At 37.7% G+C, this 20307-nt stretch overlaps 1 protein-coding gene across 5 annotated transcripts in view; it reads left to right on the top strand.

The window, feature by feature from the left end:
* The window catches only part of INPP4B (inositol polyphosphate-4-phosphatase type II B), an 881338-nt gene that overhangs the window by 620866 nt on the left and 240165 nt on the right, over nt 1-20307 (top strand). For 4 of the 5 annotated variants that reach the window (XM_053582182.1, XM_053582180.1, XM_053582181.1 and 1 more), the window contains one exon: nt 443-522. In XM_053582182.1, the coding sequence (XP_053438157.1) occupies nt 443-522 (80 nt within the window). Of the gene's footprint in view, nt 1-58; nt 127-442; nt 523-20307 lie in introns of those variants that run through there. The other variant, XM_053582183.1, reaches the window with a different exon arrangement.

The raw sequence follows: 20307 nt of genomic DNA, 5'->3' as shown, positions 1-20307 counted from the left end.
CTATTTATAACTTGTGCAGAGTCCCACATAAAAATAGCTCTAACTAACAGATTTGCTCATATCTGGAATACAAAGTTGTGGCTGCCAGTGATTTTAGGAACTCTCATAAGAAGATTGACAGCATTGGTAAATATTGACAGTTTATCACCTTTTCTTTTACCTCAGTTTTTATATGTGGAAAAGATGATGGTTAGTGGAAAGGTCCTGGTTGTTGTTATTTTACATCTTGTGATTTTCTAGGCTATTGGTCTTTCTGTTTTTAAAGAACATGGTACATTTTTACCCCTCATTCCCACTCGGTTTTTGGATGTATTAGTGATAATTGTATCTCTGCCAGTGAAATATTTGTTAAGCTAATAGATTTAAGGTTTCATTTTTTTAGCAAAAGGATTAAGAACTTCAGAAAGTTAATGAAAACCATTCTTTCTTCTCTCATTTTCAGCGAAGCTTCTTGGGCTATGCCAGTTTCAAAGTGGGGGATCTACTGAAGTCAAAGGAGCAGCTGCTGGCCCTGAGCCTGAGGTGGGTCTCTGGGTTTGCAGAAACAGTGTTAAAGTTAACAAGCTGTGATATGTATTGATGGCCAGGGTGTTTGAAAGTTACAATTCTTGTGAATGTTAGATGTCAACTCTCAAACAGCTTATGTTCTCCATTGCAAAAAGTTATAGTAAAACAGCAATTATTCAAGTTCACATTCAAGGTCAGGTTTCAGCTTGTGAAATGTAAATGTTGTTAGCCCTTTAAAACAAATAATATTACATGATTATTAAAGTGATGAAATTCTTGGAAAGTAAGAAAGGAAATATGAATTATGATCATGCTATTAAATAATTTTTCTATTACTAATCACAATACTTTTTAAATCAAGTAAGTTTCTAGGATACAAATATGTTCGAGGTAATATTGTAGTTTTATGATGATAGAGAGTAAAGTGATTATTATTTTTCAGCCAATTTTGTTATTATACTCTTAAACATAAAATGCTTATAAGTTAAAACAGCCTCTTTGAAACAGAGTAGGTCATAGCTAATTCTGAGATAAGTACGATTTGTTTTGATATAGATGATGAAACAATCTCTAGGGTACTGCAGAGTATTTAATATGAAGAAGAATATTAAAAGGATAAATAGTTCTTTTTAAATTAATAATAAACTTGAAAACAGTATTCTGCTGTTCACGAACTATATAATAACTTGCATAGGTGTATATAGGAAATACTGCCTTACAATATCTACAGTATACTATCTTACAGTATAGTATGATTAAATATAAAAATCATATAGAACACTATTCGTAAATCTTAAAAAGGCCTCATTCTGATGAAACATAGAGACCATTTCTAGAAACCAGACAAAGACTTAAGTTTGTTTGTCCCTCCTCACCACCCCTCTCAACGGTCTGCTTGCATCCAACAATTTATTTCATTAAGGATGCTATAGCTTATGCTAGAATCTCTACTCCTAGCTTTCTCTTTTAATGAATGTTCCTGATGCTTACAGATCTGCATTTGTATTGATGATATAGCATAATTTAATATAAGCAACACTCCAGTGGATAAAGAAGTGTTGGTGGGTTCCGCTGAGGCTATCTTTTCCTTTCCAGCTCTCTTTAAATCATGTCTCTTCAATATCTGGTGTTGGTGTTGATGTTGTATTTTGTTGGGGAAAATATATAAAAATCTTTAGAGTTCTGTGATGTTATTTCCAATAAAAATTTGCTGCTATTATTTTCAGTTTGAAGTATAAAAAAGGCCAGCTAAAAAGGCTGGCTATCGGTGTCCCTGATACCCTAGAAATTTTCATATTGTCATGGCACCATGACTGATGGAGCTGACCTACATGCCCTGGATTCATATGAGATGTCAAACATTCAACTAACTTAGGGCTATTCGCAGTCCACATGTTTTCTAGGTCAACTGCATAGCAGGCTCTTCCTCATCTTGCTGACACAGGAGCCACAGTATCAATTACGTTATAATGGTCAATTAACAGCAGCTTACTACATGATGGTGCGATATTTAGATACTGGTTTGAAACAGAAATCAAGGGACTGATTTCAGTGAATTTCAGTGAAAAGAAAGCTCGTGAACATGTAGAGTACCTTAGGATGTGGGAAAACAGAACAAAACAGAGAAAGGTCAAGTTTAGAGAAAAAAGGAATAGTAAATTTCAGATTTAGATAAAAGCAAGACAGATTTTTTACTTTTAGTTTTAATACCCCTGATTCCTAGTCTTTTGATCTTGATTGTATGCAAGGAGAAAAAAATAATAAAGGTTCTTGTTTTCTAAAATAAATAATTGTAGAAAACCAATTTTGAAATGGCTGGGTTATGATTTCTACCCTCTGTGTGTTTGCCGAGTCTGTGGTCTTCTTTCCCTATGAACAACACAGATTATAAATTCATCATAGTCTCTTGATTTCTGCACTTTGGTTTTTCTTTTTCTTTTTTTTGATTTCTGATGTAATGCATCTTCTCTCCACTGACTGTCTCTGAGGAATTGAGTTGGGAGAACATTAGGTCAGGGGAAAGAAGCATTTTTGTTTTGTTTTGTTTAATATTCCTTCACACTGATTATTTCTGACTTGTTTTTCTTTTATCTTCTAGTCATTAATTTCAAAACAATATAATTCTCAGATTTCTTTACAATGAATAGTAAAAAGAGCATATTTGTAAGTGTCATTCTTTGATGCTGAAGTTCCTTTATGGTATATTTTAGCTTTCCCAAAATCTTATGATTCAGCTTCTGTTCACTGTCCCTTTGGGGGCTTCTTATCAGATAATTCACATTTTAAACTCTGGAACTTGTTCCACAGAGGACCATGGTTTAAAGTGGCTACTGTATCATACGTGCTTTAAACTGGAAATCAAGTGCATGAGAGATTTTTTTCCTATAGAAATTCAAAGGGGCAAGAAGTGGAAGTCAAATTTATAGAAGTAGGCTCAAATTCACAATTTATAATAATGATTTCCTTACATTTTGTGGATTCTAAATGTAAACCTGTTAGCCAGAATGTATTTCTGAATGGAATCTATCTAAATTAGTAAATATGATATTGCATGTTTTTGAAAGTGTAAAGTAAAATTTGCATAAATTGGGGAAAATGCCTCCAATATATAATGTGATTTCTACTCACATAATATGAACTCATTTAAATGCATGGTTACTATGTTTATGAGTGTTCTAGCATCCCAAATGGAGGCTATTTATTATTAGTCTCTTTATATTACACCCATTTTGTTTTGCTATATTACCTTTGGTAGGTCCTATCCCCTCGGATTTTCGTTAAGACCCAGTGGGTCTGTGGAAACCTCTGCCTTCTTTCATATCTCAATTACATTTTCTGTTTTTGTTCTCTGTACTTCATTGCTATCTGGCCTTGACATCTACACTATAATGCACACCAGGCAACGGTCTTATAGAAGATTATATTTTAGGCATGAAAGATACTGGATAGTGTTAGAATAGAGATGATAATGATTAGAAGAAGAGGGAGAGGAGGAGGGGAAGAAGGAACAACTATGTGCTTTATGCTCCAAGTATATTAGAGATGTCTCAATGACGCTTCTCAAACTAGATTGTGATGCTGTTCATATTTTCTACATTTCATAAAAGAAGAGGTATTGAAAGCAGTTAAGAGCATTATAACTTTGCACAAATTACTTAAGTGGGAAAGGCAAGGTGCAAAGCCACACGTTTTTAACTGCAAAGTTTTAATGACCCACGTCTTGTCTCTTTTGAGAAAGGGGAGAACTGGGACTCAGTTGAAACGTAAGCTGCATGTCATGTAACTTACTAGTTGCAGGGCAAAGCAAGCTCAGGGTCACTTGTTCACAGTTTCTTTCCTGTCTTATCTCACCACAGTGCCTGGTCATAAATGATGACTAAATGACTGTTAAAATGCCATGAAGAATGCAGCCACACTTTATGGGGGCAAGACATGATTGCAAGAGGGACTTTACCTAACAATTGCAATCAGTGTAACTGGCTTATTGTACCCTCAATGAATCCCCAACAATAAAATAAATAAATAAATAAATAAAAATAAAAAAATAAATAAAAAAGAATGCAGGAATGTTAACCAGGAGGGCGGGAAATGGGAAACAGGATGCTAGTTGAAGGGGGATTAGAGCCTGAGAGAAACCCGTGGAGTCTGTTCTCACTCCTGAATCAGGATGTTATCAGGACCTGGACCTGGCTTGCTGCTCAAGCACCTGGAAATATTTGCTTTACCAACCTGACATGAATCTCTTGGGACCCTACAAGCAGAACTTTGAAACATCCTAATACTGTCTTATGATTGAATGATTTAATAACATAATGGAAAAGTTAGATTTGTCTCTGGGAATTGTGGTAGCAGTCAGAGAAAAATTACATTGCTCTTAAACTGTTTAAACAAATACAAAACAACAATAAGAAGCAACCAAAAAAGTAAAGCTCTTTCCTAGGAGATCCTTCTCAGAGGGATGGGAATGCAGGGAAGGGTTTCAGTCCTGTCTGAACTTTGCTGTGTGCTCCTCACTGTGTGGGGTTCCATCAGAGCTCAGTCAGCAGGCACTTGCTAAGAATTTTTCACATCCTGAGTGCAGGAGTAGGGCCTTGAGAAAGTTTAAAACATGACAGCAGACTTAATATTTAGCAGCTGATGTTACTCATAACATGTTTAATGAAAACCTCCTTATTTACTGGGCATCTGCTAGAATGCTCAGAACAAGTTAGGCACTTTGTTTGCACCATCTGGTTTAATCCACACAGCATGATCTTCTGTGTTTTATAGCAGCTTGACTAGGACCCTGCAGCCGGTGATTACACAGGTAGGATTAGAACTCAGTTAGGGCCCAATTCAGAGCCTGTGCTGTTTTTTTCTACTGTCTAGTAGAAAGCGCAAGACCTAATAAAATCTTTACTTCCTTCCCTCTTTTATATACCCTTTGGAGAGTTTTAGTTGTATCAGTTATTTTTTTCTTTTTTTTTTTTTGTAGAGACAGAGTCTCACTGTACCGCCCTCCGGTAGAGTGCCGTGGCCTCACACGGCTCACAGCAACCTTTAACTCCTGGGCTTACGCGATTCTCTTGCCTCAGCCTCCCGAGTAGCTGGGACTACAGGCACATGCCACAATGCCCGGCTATTTTTTGGTTGCAGTTTGGCTGGGGCTGGGTTTGAACCTGCCACCCTCGGCATATGGGGCCGGCGCCCTACTCACTGAGCCACAGGCGCCGCCCTCAGTTATTTTTTTCTTAATGCTTTACCTTAAAATTCAATTTTGTATGCCTGCAACATAGAAGTTTAATAATTATTTATTGGGATTTTGATTCACAGCGATGGCTCCCTTAATTTTTATGGATGCTACTTGTAAACCTAGTATCAAGAATTTATTTCTGGGTGGAATCTATCTAATTAGTAAATATAATGCAGTCTAAGCATTAAGCATGTCTGAGATGAGTAACTTACAGAACAATAGGTTGTAATCTGCTTGAAAAGCTGAAATCCTTGTTTGGAATTCACATTTACAAAAGTACAGGGCACGTAACCTTGAGCTTTTACCGTGTCACAGAAACTTTCAGCTCATCTTAACAGGAGCTCTATTATTTCTTTCATGTCCTTCTGTACTTAATTAAACAAACACTTATATCATTTTCTCAAGGTTGGATATGGCAAAAAGTTTTCTCGAATACAGACATGTAAGCGTTTATTCATACAAAGAGAATTTTTTCCCCCATTTATTATTTCTGCCTCATTTAGAGAGTGCTTTTATGGAACAAACAACATAAGACACTAGTGACCTTAAGTGGACATACACAATTATATTTTATAATATACAGATGTGTGGAAAAGGCTTTAAAAAATCAAGTACTGTTTAGTTTTAAATTTTCTCTATTTTTTGTTGCATTTATATGTGTACCTATGGACGCACATACACATATATTATTGATAGTGTAAATGGATATACACGTGTGCCTTTATATTGTTTTAGAATTACTTTGCTTCCTCACAAACCATGAATACTTATTTTTAATTTTTGTTAAATGTTTGGGCTTGAAGAAGGTAAGGTTCAAATTGTGAGGGTTTTAAGTTTTAATGTTTTTGATGACTTGCTTAATTTAATCTCCTTAAGCTCATATATGCACACACACGTGCACACACTTGGAGTTCTATTTTTGTTGCTTTTGTTAAAATAAAAGAAACCTACATTTTAAAACTTAATATCCCAAAGGAATGTTCTTGAGAGCTGATAATAGGATGAAGTTGTTAGTAGACTCTCGCAGGATGGGAGGCCAGACATGTTCTATGTGCCATGGGCCAGCAGATCAGAGTATTGGTTCCTAGACTCTTACAAGTGCATCTGAATTCCCAAAGTGATCTGATAACAACCCTGGTCATATATTGACAACAGGGTTTTGAATGACAAATTTATGTTTCTTTTCAAATGAAATTAAACATTCATATACTTTTAATTTCCTTCCGCTACCCCTTTCTTGCACATAAATTAAGGTTATGTAGCTCTTCTTACTTTAAGCACAGGATCTATTTTTTAACTTGTGCATATTGTGAATACTTTTATATCTTATCAATTTTGCCTGAACGTCATAGCAAGTATCCTAATAGTTATATATGTTTTGCATACATTTCATTCTCTTTTCATAGTCTGTAAATTGGCGTTTTTTTTTTTTTTTTTTAGGCACTAGAAACCTAGGATTATAGCAGAAAATTTTGATGGTATCCACAAAATATTATGTATGTCTAAACATCTTCCATATTAAATAAGGTCAATAAAAATTGACTAATGACCAAAACAACCCCTCTTGGGGAGAGAGTAGCATATCTGTGAATAATTAAGAAACAGAACAGTGCTATACTTTATTGAAAGCATTGATGGAAAACTTAGAGGACGAGAATGATACATAAATAGCTAACTTACTTGATGCTTTTGCATTGAAGAAAGTAAAAATTTGTATCAGAAGCCCTACAAGCAACACATCAAAACACTGCATTTTCTCTTTAGGAGTGAACAAGCAGGGAAACAGGCGAGTCAGTGGCAAATGCCCAGTCGCGAGTGACCAGATGCATGCGCTCAGGAGGGAGCCTCCTGTCCCTGGGCTGCTTGTGTCACTGTGTGTTTGGCAGGATGGGAAGGAAGGTGTCAGGCAGTTCCTCCATGACAGTGCTGACCCTGACTCGGACCTCAAACATGTAGGAAGTGGTGGCTCCCACTATTGATGTTTCTGATATGTTAAGCATTTCAAACATTTTATCTTATTTTGTCTCTAACTACCTTAGTCTCCTAATGGCCTGGAAGATTATATTATTCCTGCTTTACTGATAAGCAAACTGAGGAACAGCAGTTTGACTTCTGAAGATTGCAAGGTTGGGATGGGATGGAGAATAGAGATTGTTAGAGAAGAAGAGTTCTCATATCAAGGACTTTTCAGAGACTATTTGTTTGGTTTAGATTATACCGGGGTCCTCAAACTATGGCCCGTGGGCCACATGAGGCGGTGTGATTGTATTTGTTCCCATTTTGGTTTTTTACTTCAAAGTAAGATATGTGCAGTGTGCATAGGAATTTGTTCATAGTTTTTTTTTTTTTAATTATAGTCCTCCCCTCCAATGGTCTGAGGGACAGTGAACTGGCCCCCTGTTTAAAAAGTTTGAGGACTCCTATTTAGAATCTTACAATTAAATTATTTTACAGACCACAAGAGATCTTGAAACTGGCATTTCTACTTCTTCTTGGACTGGACGCCTTTAGTGAGGGGAGCTCAAACTCAAATTTTTTTTTTTTTTTTTTCATTTTCAGACAGGTCTAGTGTTAGAAAAGTATTCCCATTTTAATCGCAGATTTTATCTCCCTACCATGGTTCCAGCTCTTCTTTGCAGAGTTGAGTAGGACAAATCTCATACTTTTTCTCCATGACCACATTAGAAAGTTGCTCTTTTATCCAACTTTATATCTCCCCCATTTTGCTCAGGAAGAAATGTGAGGTGGATGAAACAGGACTCTCATGCCAGACTTGGGTATGATTCCCAGTGCAGTCACCACCTGTGTCACCCGGGCCCGGCAGGCATGGTGTCTATTTTCTTTAACATCTGTTAATGGAAGTAGTAATGACTTCCCTCCCAGGGTGCTTCTGGACAAGTAACACATGCAGGGAAGTTCCAAGCACTGCCTTGCATTAGAGAAAAACACTCCATAAATATCATTTCCTTTGCTTCTTGAATGGAGCCTGCTAATTCCCTCAACCATCTCTTAATCTTTTCCTTATTTTGCTTGTTCAGTTGAAAAAAATTTTTTTAATGTGACAGCATCATTATCTACACTTGGTCAGTAGAATTGTGACTGATTTAACCCTTAATTTGGATATAGCATTTCTATTATTTAAGAAAGGGACACAGACCTGAAACTTCAATTCTAGCTTTAATCAGTCTGATGTTATGTTTGGCTTATTACCAGGTGGCAGATCCCAGCAAAGGCATATGGAGAGCTGTTTGTTTGGCTGAAGCCGGCAGCATACCAATAGAGTTGGGGAAAAATAAAACTGGTTTTGACTAAAAATTTTATTAATATAGCATTGACATCATAAATGTAACACAGGGTATCAATTGCTTTTAGAGTTTACTGATGCATTTGATTGCTCACTATGTCAAAAACCGTCCATAGAAGTAAATACAAGTGCCATTTCCTGGAGCTGGACTGTGAGAATGACGGGGGGCATCAAACACCAAAGTAGGAGTGTTGGCTTATAAAACTGACTATGTTCTTTTATGTAACTGTCTTAAGGCCCTTAAGGACACAGACAGTTGCCTAACAATTTTCCAAAGGTACTAACACGAGTCATTTTATAACAACTGCTAAAATTCCACTAATTTATAAAATTGGAGGAGAATGTGAAGCATACTGATATGAAATTAGGACAGTAAAGAGGTGGAAAGAGCCCGTGGTTCAGAGACATACTATGCCCAAATTCTGGCTTTTCTGATGCTAGCAGGATGTCTGGTTGCTCTGAGACTCAGTTTTCCTACCTATGAAATGGGGATGAGGGTGGCGCCTATTTCACAGTGTTGTGAGAATCCGGAGTTACTAATGTAAAATGCTTACAGCAGCATGTGATACATAGTAGATACTTGGTAAGTGTTAGCTGCTATTTTTATTTACTGATCAGCTTCTCTGTTGTCAGGTCCCCCTTCCCCCTGCCAAGAGAGGTTAGACGTACTGATCACAAACTCTGTGACGTGGTATCTGATGCCAAGCAGGTGCTCATCGTATTTACATTATTATCATCAGTATTGTTATTTTCCATTTCATTCACATAGACTTTATTTTATTTATAATTTAAATGACTATGTGGTTTCTTATTCTTCATTTTTCTTTATGTCCCTAATCCATTTTCATAAAGCTGTAGGTATGACCAAGGAAACCAATTAGCACTTTCTTACTTGCATTATTCAAAAGATGTCTGATTCCTCAGATGGCAAATTGGTTTAGAGCTCTCAGTCACTGAAAGCACAACATACACTTAAAAGTACACGTCCACAGCTCCTCAATTTGTATAGAAAAGCCTGAGACCTCTTCTCCCTTAAAATGCAAATCACGTAAATTAATATCTGTACACAAAGACCTACCTACTTAAGAAGTGTGAAAGCTAATTTAGTTTTGAAGATAATTTACAGGAATGATTAGGCCTGAAAGGAATTATGCTTGACCTGAAAATTTTGTATTGGCTTTACCCACATTTACCAAAGTCACTTTCATCATCATCATCATCGTGTTTCTGCTGCTCTGGACACATTTACATCAGCTTTTTCCAAACAGTGTTTTTTGTAACACCGGTATCCCTTTGGTTATCAATACATGTTCTTTGAATACAGAAATTCTGTAGTCAAATAAGTTTAAAAGGCCCCTATTAAAAAAAAAGAAGTGAAGTGGGTTTCCTTACTGTAGGACTTCTCAGAGCCTTTATTAACCCTTCACGGCCCTTCGGAACTCTCAAAGGACACGTCGCCTACAGCTTTTCTTTTTTTTTCTTTTTTTTTTTATTAAATCATAACTGTATACATTGATATGATCATGGGGCATCATACACTCGCTTCATAAACCATTTGACACATTTTTATCACAGTGGTTAACATAGCCTTTCTGGCGTTATCTCAGTTACTGTGCCAAAACATTTACATTCTACATTTACCAAGTTTCGCAAGATGCACCCTGTAAGATGCACCACAGGTGTGATCCCACCGATCCCCCTCCCTCTACCCACTCACCCCCTTTCCCACTTCCCCCTATTGTTAAGTTGTAGCTGGGTTATAGCTTTCATGTGAGAGTCCCAAATTAGTTTCATAGTAGGGCTGTGTACATTGGGTACTTTTTCTTCCATTCTTGGGATACTTTACTAAGAAGAATATGTTCCAGCTCCATCCATGTAAACATGAAAGAGGTAAAGTCTCCATCTTTCTTTAAGGCTGCATAATATTCCATGGTGTACATACACCACAGTTTATTAATCCATTCGTGGATCGATGGACCTGCCATTCAATCCTGTAATTCCTCTACTGGGTATATACCCAGAAGACCAAAAATCACATTATAACAAAGATATTTGTGCCAGAATGTTTATTGCAGCCCAATTCATAATTGCTGAGTCATGGAGAGTTCCTGTTTTCAACCCATCTTCTCATGTTCTTTGAGTTTAGTTTTGGCTTCAACCAGCTTCTTAGATGGTGCTCCTTAGATTCTTCCCTATGCCGAAGTCCATTTCCCCTCCATTGTCTGATATCCCTTGCATGAGGAATATGTCTTTTCCATTTAGAAGACCATGGCATCCTCCTAATTGACCCTTGTTAGGAACTGTGAGTAATAGTTTCCAGGCACATCAGTGAGGTCTAGCCACCACCCCCCAACCATGACTGACCACATTGGCTCTTCAATTCTAACACCAATGACTGTCTTATGTCATCAGGTTTTTAGGTGCTGGAAAAAAACAGGTCTGAATGTATCATTCTTGCTCCAGATAAGAGCTTTAGATCAGGGGTCCTCAAACTTTTTAAACAGGGGGCCAGTTCACTGTCCCTCAGACCGTTGGAGGGCTAGACTATAGTTTAAAAAAAAGAACTATGAACAAATTCCTATGCACACTACACATATCTTATTTTGAAGTAAAAATATACAAAATGCGAACAAATAACAATCACACCACCGCATGTGGCCCATGGACCATAGTTTGAGGACCCCTGCTTTAGATAATTAGAAGTTTACTACTTTTTAACTCTTTCAAGTGAGGTTTTATTTTGCTTTTCTATTTACTAATATGTCTTATCAGTTCTCCTCAGTATATATGTGTGAACTGTTTTAAAAGTACCATCCCTGAAGCAGTATAGAAAGTGACCTGACCCTTGACAGTGTGTGACCCTCATTAGGATGCTCTAGCCCAGGACTTTTCTACCTTAATCTAAGAAGTGAAATTCGCCAGTGTCTGGTGTGAATAGCACAGCTGGCATGCATAGCTATGTTTTAGTAAAACTGTGGCTAAGCACTTTGCGGTAGTGCTTCTGTAAGATAAAGAATTGAATCAGGGAAAGAAGGAAGAATAGAGTTTAATTCATTGAAGATAGGAAAACATAGAAAACACAAGACAAATGATATAATGAATAAGATTTTAAGAAGGTAGAAGAGAAGAATGAGATCAAAGAAAAAAGACGAAAACGTGTGGAGTAAGAAAGAAGAAAGAAAAAATAAGCACGTTTACTTTGCTTCACTAATTATAGTTAGTACCATTATAAACAGATTGTTTTTGTTAATGCAGTGGTTGCTTTGAGCCCAGCCTGTAGTCTGATGGTTGATCCGCTAGGTTCCCTAATCAATGGATGTAAGCTTATTAGAATTAGATGGAAAGTAAGTAATGAAGGATTTTTTAAAATATAACATTGTGTTCCACTGATGAGTGTGTTGCATTGTAGGACAATTTTACCACTTTTCACAGATAGTGAGACTTAAAACTAACTGAAATTATATGAGGTTTACTTGAACTTGATGTAAGGGGCATATATTACATTATACAAGAAAATCAAATGACCAGAGTCTCTTTTAGATACATGCTGAATGTTATTTCTTTCTGATGTAAATAGGGAAGTAAATGAATGCATGCCTTTACAACTTAACATAAAAATTGTTTGCCAAGAATAAATTTAAGTGTCATAATCTTCATTCATCCATTGAAGACTAGATTATTGTTATTTTTAATCTTCCCTGATATTTCTCTGATATAGTCTCTCTTATTGCTGTCAGATTAAAAGTTTCAATCTTAAACTTAGAAATGGTGTATAGTAGGGATTATTTTTCTCTTATCTAAAATCAAATTGAAAATGTTCCAGGGAGTCGCATAGTAAACGGGAGAGACGGTCTCTAGGGCTCCTCGGTTAGTGCCAACTAACACACAATTTCTTGACTATTGAGACTTGCCTCTAGTATCAGCAAAAATGAATTGCTTCTACACCCAAGTGAAATTGCCTTTTAAACACTTTAAGGATAGGCCTGTGATTGTAACATTGAAGGAAGTTAGAGTTCTATTATTGTCACCAGGAGTTAATTACTTTTCTTAAATTTCCCAGTCCGTTTGTAGTGATAATAACACCACTGAGATGAGTTTAAATTATAGATTCATAAGCTATATTTAAAGAAAAGGATCCCCTCATACTTTAATAGAAAAATAGTTTTCCACCTAATCTTTCTCCCATGACATCTCTCCTTTCTCTGAACCCCCATTAGTCCTTGAAACAAGCACTATTTGAGTGATGTTATCTTTCCCACTAAGTTCATTTGAAAAATATATTGACACAATAAAACATATATGAAGGGTCCAGGGAGGGGAAATGGTAAACACACACATAACTTGTTTTATTATTGTTATGATATCAAGTCATTTTCTCAGAGATTGTCTTTAAATTCCTTGAGTCCAAAGATAGTAGTTATGAATGCAAAACAACACAGCAACATCTTCTTTCCATTTCAGGACTAAGGTGAATAAAAAATAGAAACACATATATTTTCTGAAGAAAAACACTTCTTTTCTTTTTTATAGCTTACAGATTCATTCTTCAATGAGAGCTTTACAAACCTTTTACCTAATGCCTTCCGTACAGACAGAGACAGACAGGAAGGATAATGATTTCCAAGTAATAAGGAGGGTTTGCTTCTAGAACTGATTTTAAGAATGGGATCCTAGGCAGCTATGAAGCTAGAAGAAAGGCTGAGAGCAGAGGACAAGCAACATTTTAAACAGCACATGAATAATCTTTCTAGGAAAATATTTCCCGTTCTATTTTGAGTCATACATATTAACTTTTTTTTTTTTTTTGCAGTTTTTGGCCGGGGCGGGGCTTGAACCCACCACCTCTGGCATATGGGGTTGGCACCCTACTCCTTTGAGCCACAGGCACTGCCCTTGAGTCATACATATTTATAACCGACATATAAAGCAGCCAGTGAGTCTAGTGCAAGCTTCAGGATGGTCATGTTCATTGCCTGTCATGTCACCTGGGGCTTGAAACCAAGGCCTATCCCTCCTAGGAACTGTGCTCTAAATTCTGCCATTAACTAGACACGTGACTTCAAGAAGTAGACTTTTTGTGCTTCAATTTTATCATCTTTCAAATGAGTTTAAATTAGATGAGCTTTAAATCTCTGGTGTTAATTGCATGATTATTGTGTCCATCTATGACTTGTCTGCAGGAGACAGGAGGATGGAAGGGAGGTAATTTTTGCATTAGTTAGAGGATCTGATTAGTGAATGATACAAAGAAAACGTTTTGGTATTTATTAGACAATCTCCACGTTCCTGGAAGACAGCCCTTCCAGGATAGGTTTAAAGAAGTCTTAAAAAACAGAGGCACTGACTTGAGTTCTGAGGACATCTCATAATTTCATTTATAATTTTAAATAAGAGTAGTATAGTCCTCAAGGTTGATTTAAGATTTGTTAAAAGTAATAAATGCAATGCAACTGAATTTGTGCCTGCACTTAGGCCCCATGAAATATTGGTCATCATCACCATTACCATCATCAACCCGAGTGTCTCGTACATTGAGTTCTGAACAGCTTTTACTTTCTTTGAAAATGAGTATCTGCCTCTGGGGTGTTTGGTATCTGCCTTTGGTCCTATGCTGTCCCTACCTATGTCCCCCCTAGTTCAGTGAGTGATCAGTGCCAGTCTCACTGGGAAGATGACATTTGAGCAAACACTCGAAGGAAGTATTGGTTGGCAACTGGTGACAGGGGGTAGTGGTGTTTCAAGCAAAAGGAATTGTTAGTGTGGGGGCCCTAAAAAAGGGATTTTCTTGTTGTATTTGAGGAATAGTAAGAAGTCCCATGAGGCATGAGTTGAATGAGCAACGTGAGGAGGATAATTAAAGGAATAACGCTAAGGAGGTAACAAGGTCCAGGTGGTGCAGGAGTAAAATCCATTGTCCCTGCTTCATCCTTTACTCTGAGTAAAGCTGGGAGCTCTGGGAGGGTTTTGAGCAGAAGAGTGACACGATCTGACTTGTGTTGGGAACAGCCATATTGTGGAAAGGAAGCGTGGCAGCAGGAAGACCAAGTGGGAGCCCTCTGCCTTAATTCAAGTGAGGAGGTTTGCTCCACGGAGGTCTTCGGTGGTGGTGAGACATGGTCGCATTCAGAACACATTCTGAGAAAAGAACAGCTAGGATTTGGTGACAGCGTGGATGTGAGATTTGAAAGGAAGAAAGGAAGCAAAAATGACTCCCAGGACTTTAAACTTTGAGAACAATGGCGTTCCACTGAGGAGGGGGCGAAAGCTGCAGTGAGGCAGGTTTTAAGAGAATGATTGGGAGCTTAAAAAGTAAAAATGTCTTAAAGCATAAAGAAAAATGGAACTTCAGACATGGAGGAGATACATAACAAAGTTTATGCTATACTAATAATCTATTCTATGAGAAGAAGCCTCTAACAAGAGCCATCTAAAACTATCTCTTTCCCAAAAGAAAGATTAAGCCGCTTAGACAGGGGCAGATTTATCAGTGCTCAGTGCAGTGGGCTGTTGAGAGCTAAATCAAATCACAACTTCCTGTGAAGATATTTTAGATAAAGACAATAAACTTAGGGAGCAAGTAGGTAAAACAAAAATAAAAAGATAAATTACTACCACTTTAGATTTTGGTTTTCAGAAATAAATTTTAAAAAATTAGACGTGGCCTTCTGATTTTTACTGTTCTTGGCTAAATCTCCACATTGCTGATGACTTGTAAAGTGGTCTTAAGCCTTTCATTTAACCTCCTGGGGCTTGGCTTCCACAAAATGTTTTGGATGACACTGAAAATTACTCTCTTCCCTAAGCATTCTGTGAATTTACTCCATCCTAGTACTAAAAGTTCTGAGGAGTTTGTCTCAGAATAGGAGAGATAAACAGCTGCATCCAGGGTTTTCAAAAAACAAAACAAAACAAAACAAAAAACTAGTGAACGATTCATTTGCAGCACAAATTTTATTTCAGTTCTCAAAAATTTATAAAAGAATATATAACAATCCCCCAGAATTGAAAGTTTTAATTCCATGACTTTTAATATATACTGTCTCTCTTCTTCCTGTTAGAAACTGTCAAATACTGAAACCTACCCTTTTTTCTTATATGAATTCTTTTTTTTAGAAATATGATAAAGACCTTTTAGTCACTAATAGGTATATCCTCTTACAATAAGAAATTTTGAAATAATGTTTTAAAGGGAGATAGAGAAAAATGTACATGGCTTCCTCCTGTACTTTATGTTAAAAAATAGATACAGGGTATTTGATTTATTCCTGCTGATCTTCAGAATCTACTTAGCATGAATAAAAGCAGAATACTTTTCTGTAGTAGAGAATTTTGAACTTTGCTTTAATTACTTTTCTTCCTTTTAACAAAGAAAAAAAGAAGGTCCGTAGGAATCTTTATTGTTCTATATAGACTGCTTTAACTGTGAATCAGTCACATTTTGACCTCTAAAATAATTACTAGATGATTTAGTAATGCAGCATTAAGATGGTAGAGCAGAACAAGTTAAAAATTAGAAAAACAGAACTTTCAGGTCCACATAGTATTTTATAATGAGTGCCGCCCTGCCTGCCCTTGCATATTTTGCCTACTTATACTGAGTTACTTCATTGTGGCTGTCATCGTTACTCATTATCAGGTGATTTTTCACCACAGAAGAGCCCTGGATCCCCAGGTCCCCTTCATCTCTGTGATCACCCATCCTTCTCTCTCTTTGTCCACACCCTACTCTCGCTCCAGTAGCTTCTCCCCAATTCTACCCTGATACCCGGAGTCCATGTTCAGCCCTATGCACTCTCTTCAATCATTTCCCTTGCAGATTCTCTTCCTGCAGCCCTGCCAAAACTGTCCTACCTGGTAGGACAGGCTTCCTCTGAAATCACTTCTGGAATAAGGCTCATGGCCTCAGATTCACCGTCTGATTCCTCAGTTTATTGCGGTCACCTTCCGATATTACCTCCTTTCATTTTATGAGAGTTCGTACTTGTGGTGCACTAACTCTCTCTGCAGCCCTGCTCCTCTCGCACTGCTTGTGATCAGTAGCCACGTGGGAGACCTTTCCAGTTCGTTGGCCTCTCAGGCCTTTCTCTACCCTGTTTCAGCAGCCCGTGGTCGTCCCCTACACTTTATCAATAATCCTCATACTCCAGAGTCTCAATTCGAAGCATCCTGTTTTCAAACTTTCATCTCCTGTCTTTCCCAGACTCCCTCTGGTTGCTCTTTGACCTTTCTGAGTCCACTCTTCTTTTCTTACCCAGGTGAGATGTCAGGGTCCATCACTGAGAAATTGCAAGATAATTCCCTTGCATATACCTTCACCTTCTCTGCCCCTCTTTCCTGTTGCTATACTCTCAGAGCAATAACTAATTCATGAATTTAAAATACAAACTACAACAAACACTGTGGCTAAATAAACCCAACATTTTGCACATCTACTCCACGCTTGCATCCTTGCAACTGAATGTGCTAGAGATAACCAGCTTCTGCAAGTACAGGTTTCATTTGGCACATAAGTGCCCTTAACTTCAGGGGTGCTCTCAGTAACAATTAACATACACACTGTGTTCCTGATCATGTACAATTGCCTACTTTCTGGACCCGTTATTGTATGCCTCCTCATTCTTTTTTTTTTTTTTTCTTTTTTGTAGAGACAGAGTCTCACTGTACCACCCTCGGGTAGAGTGCCGTGGCGTCACACAGCTCACAGCAACCTCTAACTCTTGGGCTTATGGGATTCTCTTGCCTCAGCCTCCTGAGCAGCTGGGACTACAGGCGCCCGCCACAACGCCCGGCTATTTTTTTTTGTTGTTGTTGTTGCAGTTTGGCCAGGGCTGGGTTTGAACCCGCCACCCTCGGCATATGGGGCCTGCGCCCTACTCACTGAGCCACAGGTGCCGCCCGCCTCCTCATTCTTAAAACCTGCAAAATATCTGCCCTCTTCCTCTTTCTCAGCTGATTTATCTGATTTCTGTTTCACTGAGAAGAATCTGACAATTTCCCGCTTCATATTTACCAACCCATCAGCTGATTGATCTGATTTCTGTTTCCCCGAGAAGAATTTGATCATTTCTCATGCTGTATTTACAAATCTACCGGCATCTACTCTGCCTTCTCTCCTGTTATTAAAGATAAAGCCCGGCTTCTGGTCAGAAGTCAACCCCTCCACTAGTGTGTCATATTTCATCTCTTCTCACCCATAATAAGAACATTATTCCAACACTTAATCTCCTTTTTGTGTTGTATCACAAATTGTTTTCTCTCTGCTAGGTCATATCTGTCAGCATAAAACATGCTATTGAATGTTTCCTATCTTCTAACTTACACTCTATTTCCCTGTTCCTTTTTGTAGCAGAATCATAGTAAAAGTTGTCTCTACTTTGCCTTACATGATGGGCTTTTTCCCAAATGTATATGCATATGTTTGTTTATATTTCAAAGTCTTGTGGGAGGATCAATATTTTTGGTTACTTGTAAATGCTTGAGTCATGGTTATAAGTGTTCCCTTCATCCAGTGTTCATTGTACCCATTACCCTCCTCTGCCCTTTCCCCTGCTTGATTTCTGTTGAGTTTTACTGCCCTCTGTGCATATGTGTGCTCATTGGTTATTTCCAATTTAATAATGAGCACATGTGGTGTTTGTTTTTCCATTGTTTAGATACTTCACTTAGGATAAGGGTCTCCAATTACATCCAAATTGTTGCAAAATGCATTAAGCCATCCTTCTTTGTGGCTGAATAGTATTCCACAGTATCTATATACCTCATTTTGTTAATCCACTCATGAATTGATGGGTACTTGGATTGATTCTGTATCTTTGCAATTGTGAATTGTGCTGTAATAAACATTAAATGCGAGTGTCTTTTTGATAAAATGAGTTGTTCTCTTTGGGGCAAATACTCAGCAATGGAATTGCTGGATCAAGTGGTGGGTCTACTTTTAGTTCGTTGAGGTATCTCCATACTGTTTTCCGTAAAGATTGCAATGATTTTCAGTCCCACCAATAATATATAAGTGTTCCCTTCTCTCTATATCCACACCAGCAATCTATTGCTTGAAATTTTTGATAAAAGCCATTCTAACAGGGGTTAGGTGACATCTCATTGTGGTTTTCATATTCATTTCCTTGATAATCAGTGATGTTGAGCATTTTTTCACATTTATTGTCCATTTTTCTATCTTTTTTTGAGACACTTCTGTTCATATCCTTTGCCCACTTTTCAATGGAGTTTTTTTTTTTTTCCTGCTGATTTGCTTGAGTTCTCTGTAGATTCTGGTTTTAGACCTTTATGAGATGTATATTAAATTCTGATGATGTCTATATAGTCATAGCACATACTGATGTTTTAATCAACCATAGACTGCATATACAATGGTTGTCCTACAAAATTATAATGCTGTATTTGTACCGTATCCCTTCTATGCTTATATATGTTTCAATACACAAATATGTACCATTGTGTTATAATTATACATTTATATAGTATTCAGTACAGTCATATAGTGTATGGGTTTGTAGCCTGGGAGCAATAGGATACCATATAACCCAGGTATAGAGTAGGCTAGATCACCTAAATTTGCACTTTATGATGTTTGAATAATGATGAAATTGCCTTAACAATGCACTTCTTGAAACATAGCCCTGTTGTTAAGTGACACATTACTGTATTTATAGCTCTGGCCTTGGCCAGTTCTTTGAACTCCCAACTGTCACATTTGACCACCAGAAGATAAGTAAATATTGAATAACTATTCCAAAATGTTCAAAACTGAACTGCCCGTTTCTGCTTACTGCCCACCGCTCACCCACTCCCAGCCCTTTTTATCCTCAGAGACTCTTCATCTCAGGAAATTGCAGTTCCACCCATCTCGTTACTCAGGCCCAAATCCTCACAGTTTCTTACTCTTCTCTCTCATTCTCTATATCTAACCAATCACAATATCTTATCAGCTCTACCTTCAAAATAAAACTAAAACCTGACATATTTCACCTTTCTCCCAATTTCTCTATGATCCTCTTTTTGCTCCCCTCCAGTTTATTTTATAGAATACAACCCAACTTTTCACTTTAAAACTTATGTTAGTTTAAACTATTCTGTTGAACATTTTACCTCACTCAAAGGAAAAGGCAACAATCTTAAAGTGGTCTGAAAAGTCCTGGGGTTATCTCAGCTCTTCATTGCTTGTGGTAGGTAGAACACTAAGATGTCCTGTGAGATTCCCAACCCCTGGTGTGCACCCAAACCTTGGTGTGCACCCAACCCCTAGTGTACACCCAAACCCTGGTGTGCACTCAACCTCTGGTGTACACTCCATGCATATTACCTTCCCCATGACTGCAGGTGGGACCAGTGACTATGAAGGGATAGTCACTCCCTTCATCAGGTTACCTTATATGTCACTGATAATTGTACATAGGTGGCTAGAGTAGGCATGTGTTAGACATTGTCTTAGGAGACTGGAGATGAAATTTCGCTGTCCTTGAAGAAGCAAACCACTGTGTTCTGAACTGCCAACAGAGAGAGTCTCATGGCAAGAACCTAAGGATGGCTTTGGAACCAAACCTCGTCTCAGATGATAACTAGTGGGGGAAAAGGGACCTCAGTCATAAAGGAAGGAAGGAAGTTCTACCAACAACTTCAATGAGCTAGGATGTCGATTTTTCCTTAGAGCTTTCACATGAGAATGCAGCTCAGCCTACATCTTGATTTCAACCTTGTTAGACCGTCAGCAGAGTACTCTTACTGGGCTTCTGATCTACAGAATTTG

Source organism: Nycticebus coucang, chromosome 1 (genome assembly GCF_027406575.1).
Source record: "Nycticebus coucang isolate mNycCou1 chromosome 1, mNycCou1.pri, whole genome shotgun sequence".
Classification (NCBI taxonomy): domain Eukaryota; kingdom Metazoa; phylum Chordata; class Mammalia; order Primates; family Lorisidae; genus Nycticebus; species Nycticebus coucang.
The sequence above is the reverse complement of the archived record's forward strand: the minus strand, read 5'-3'. Positions and strand labels throughout refer to the sequence as shown.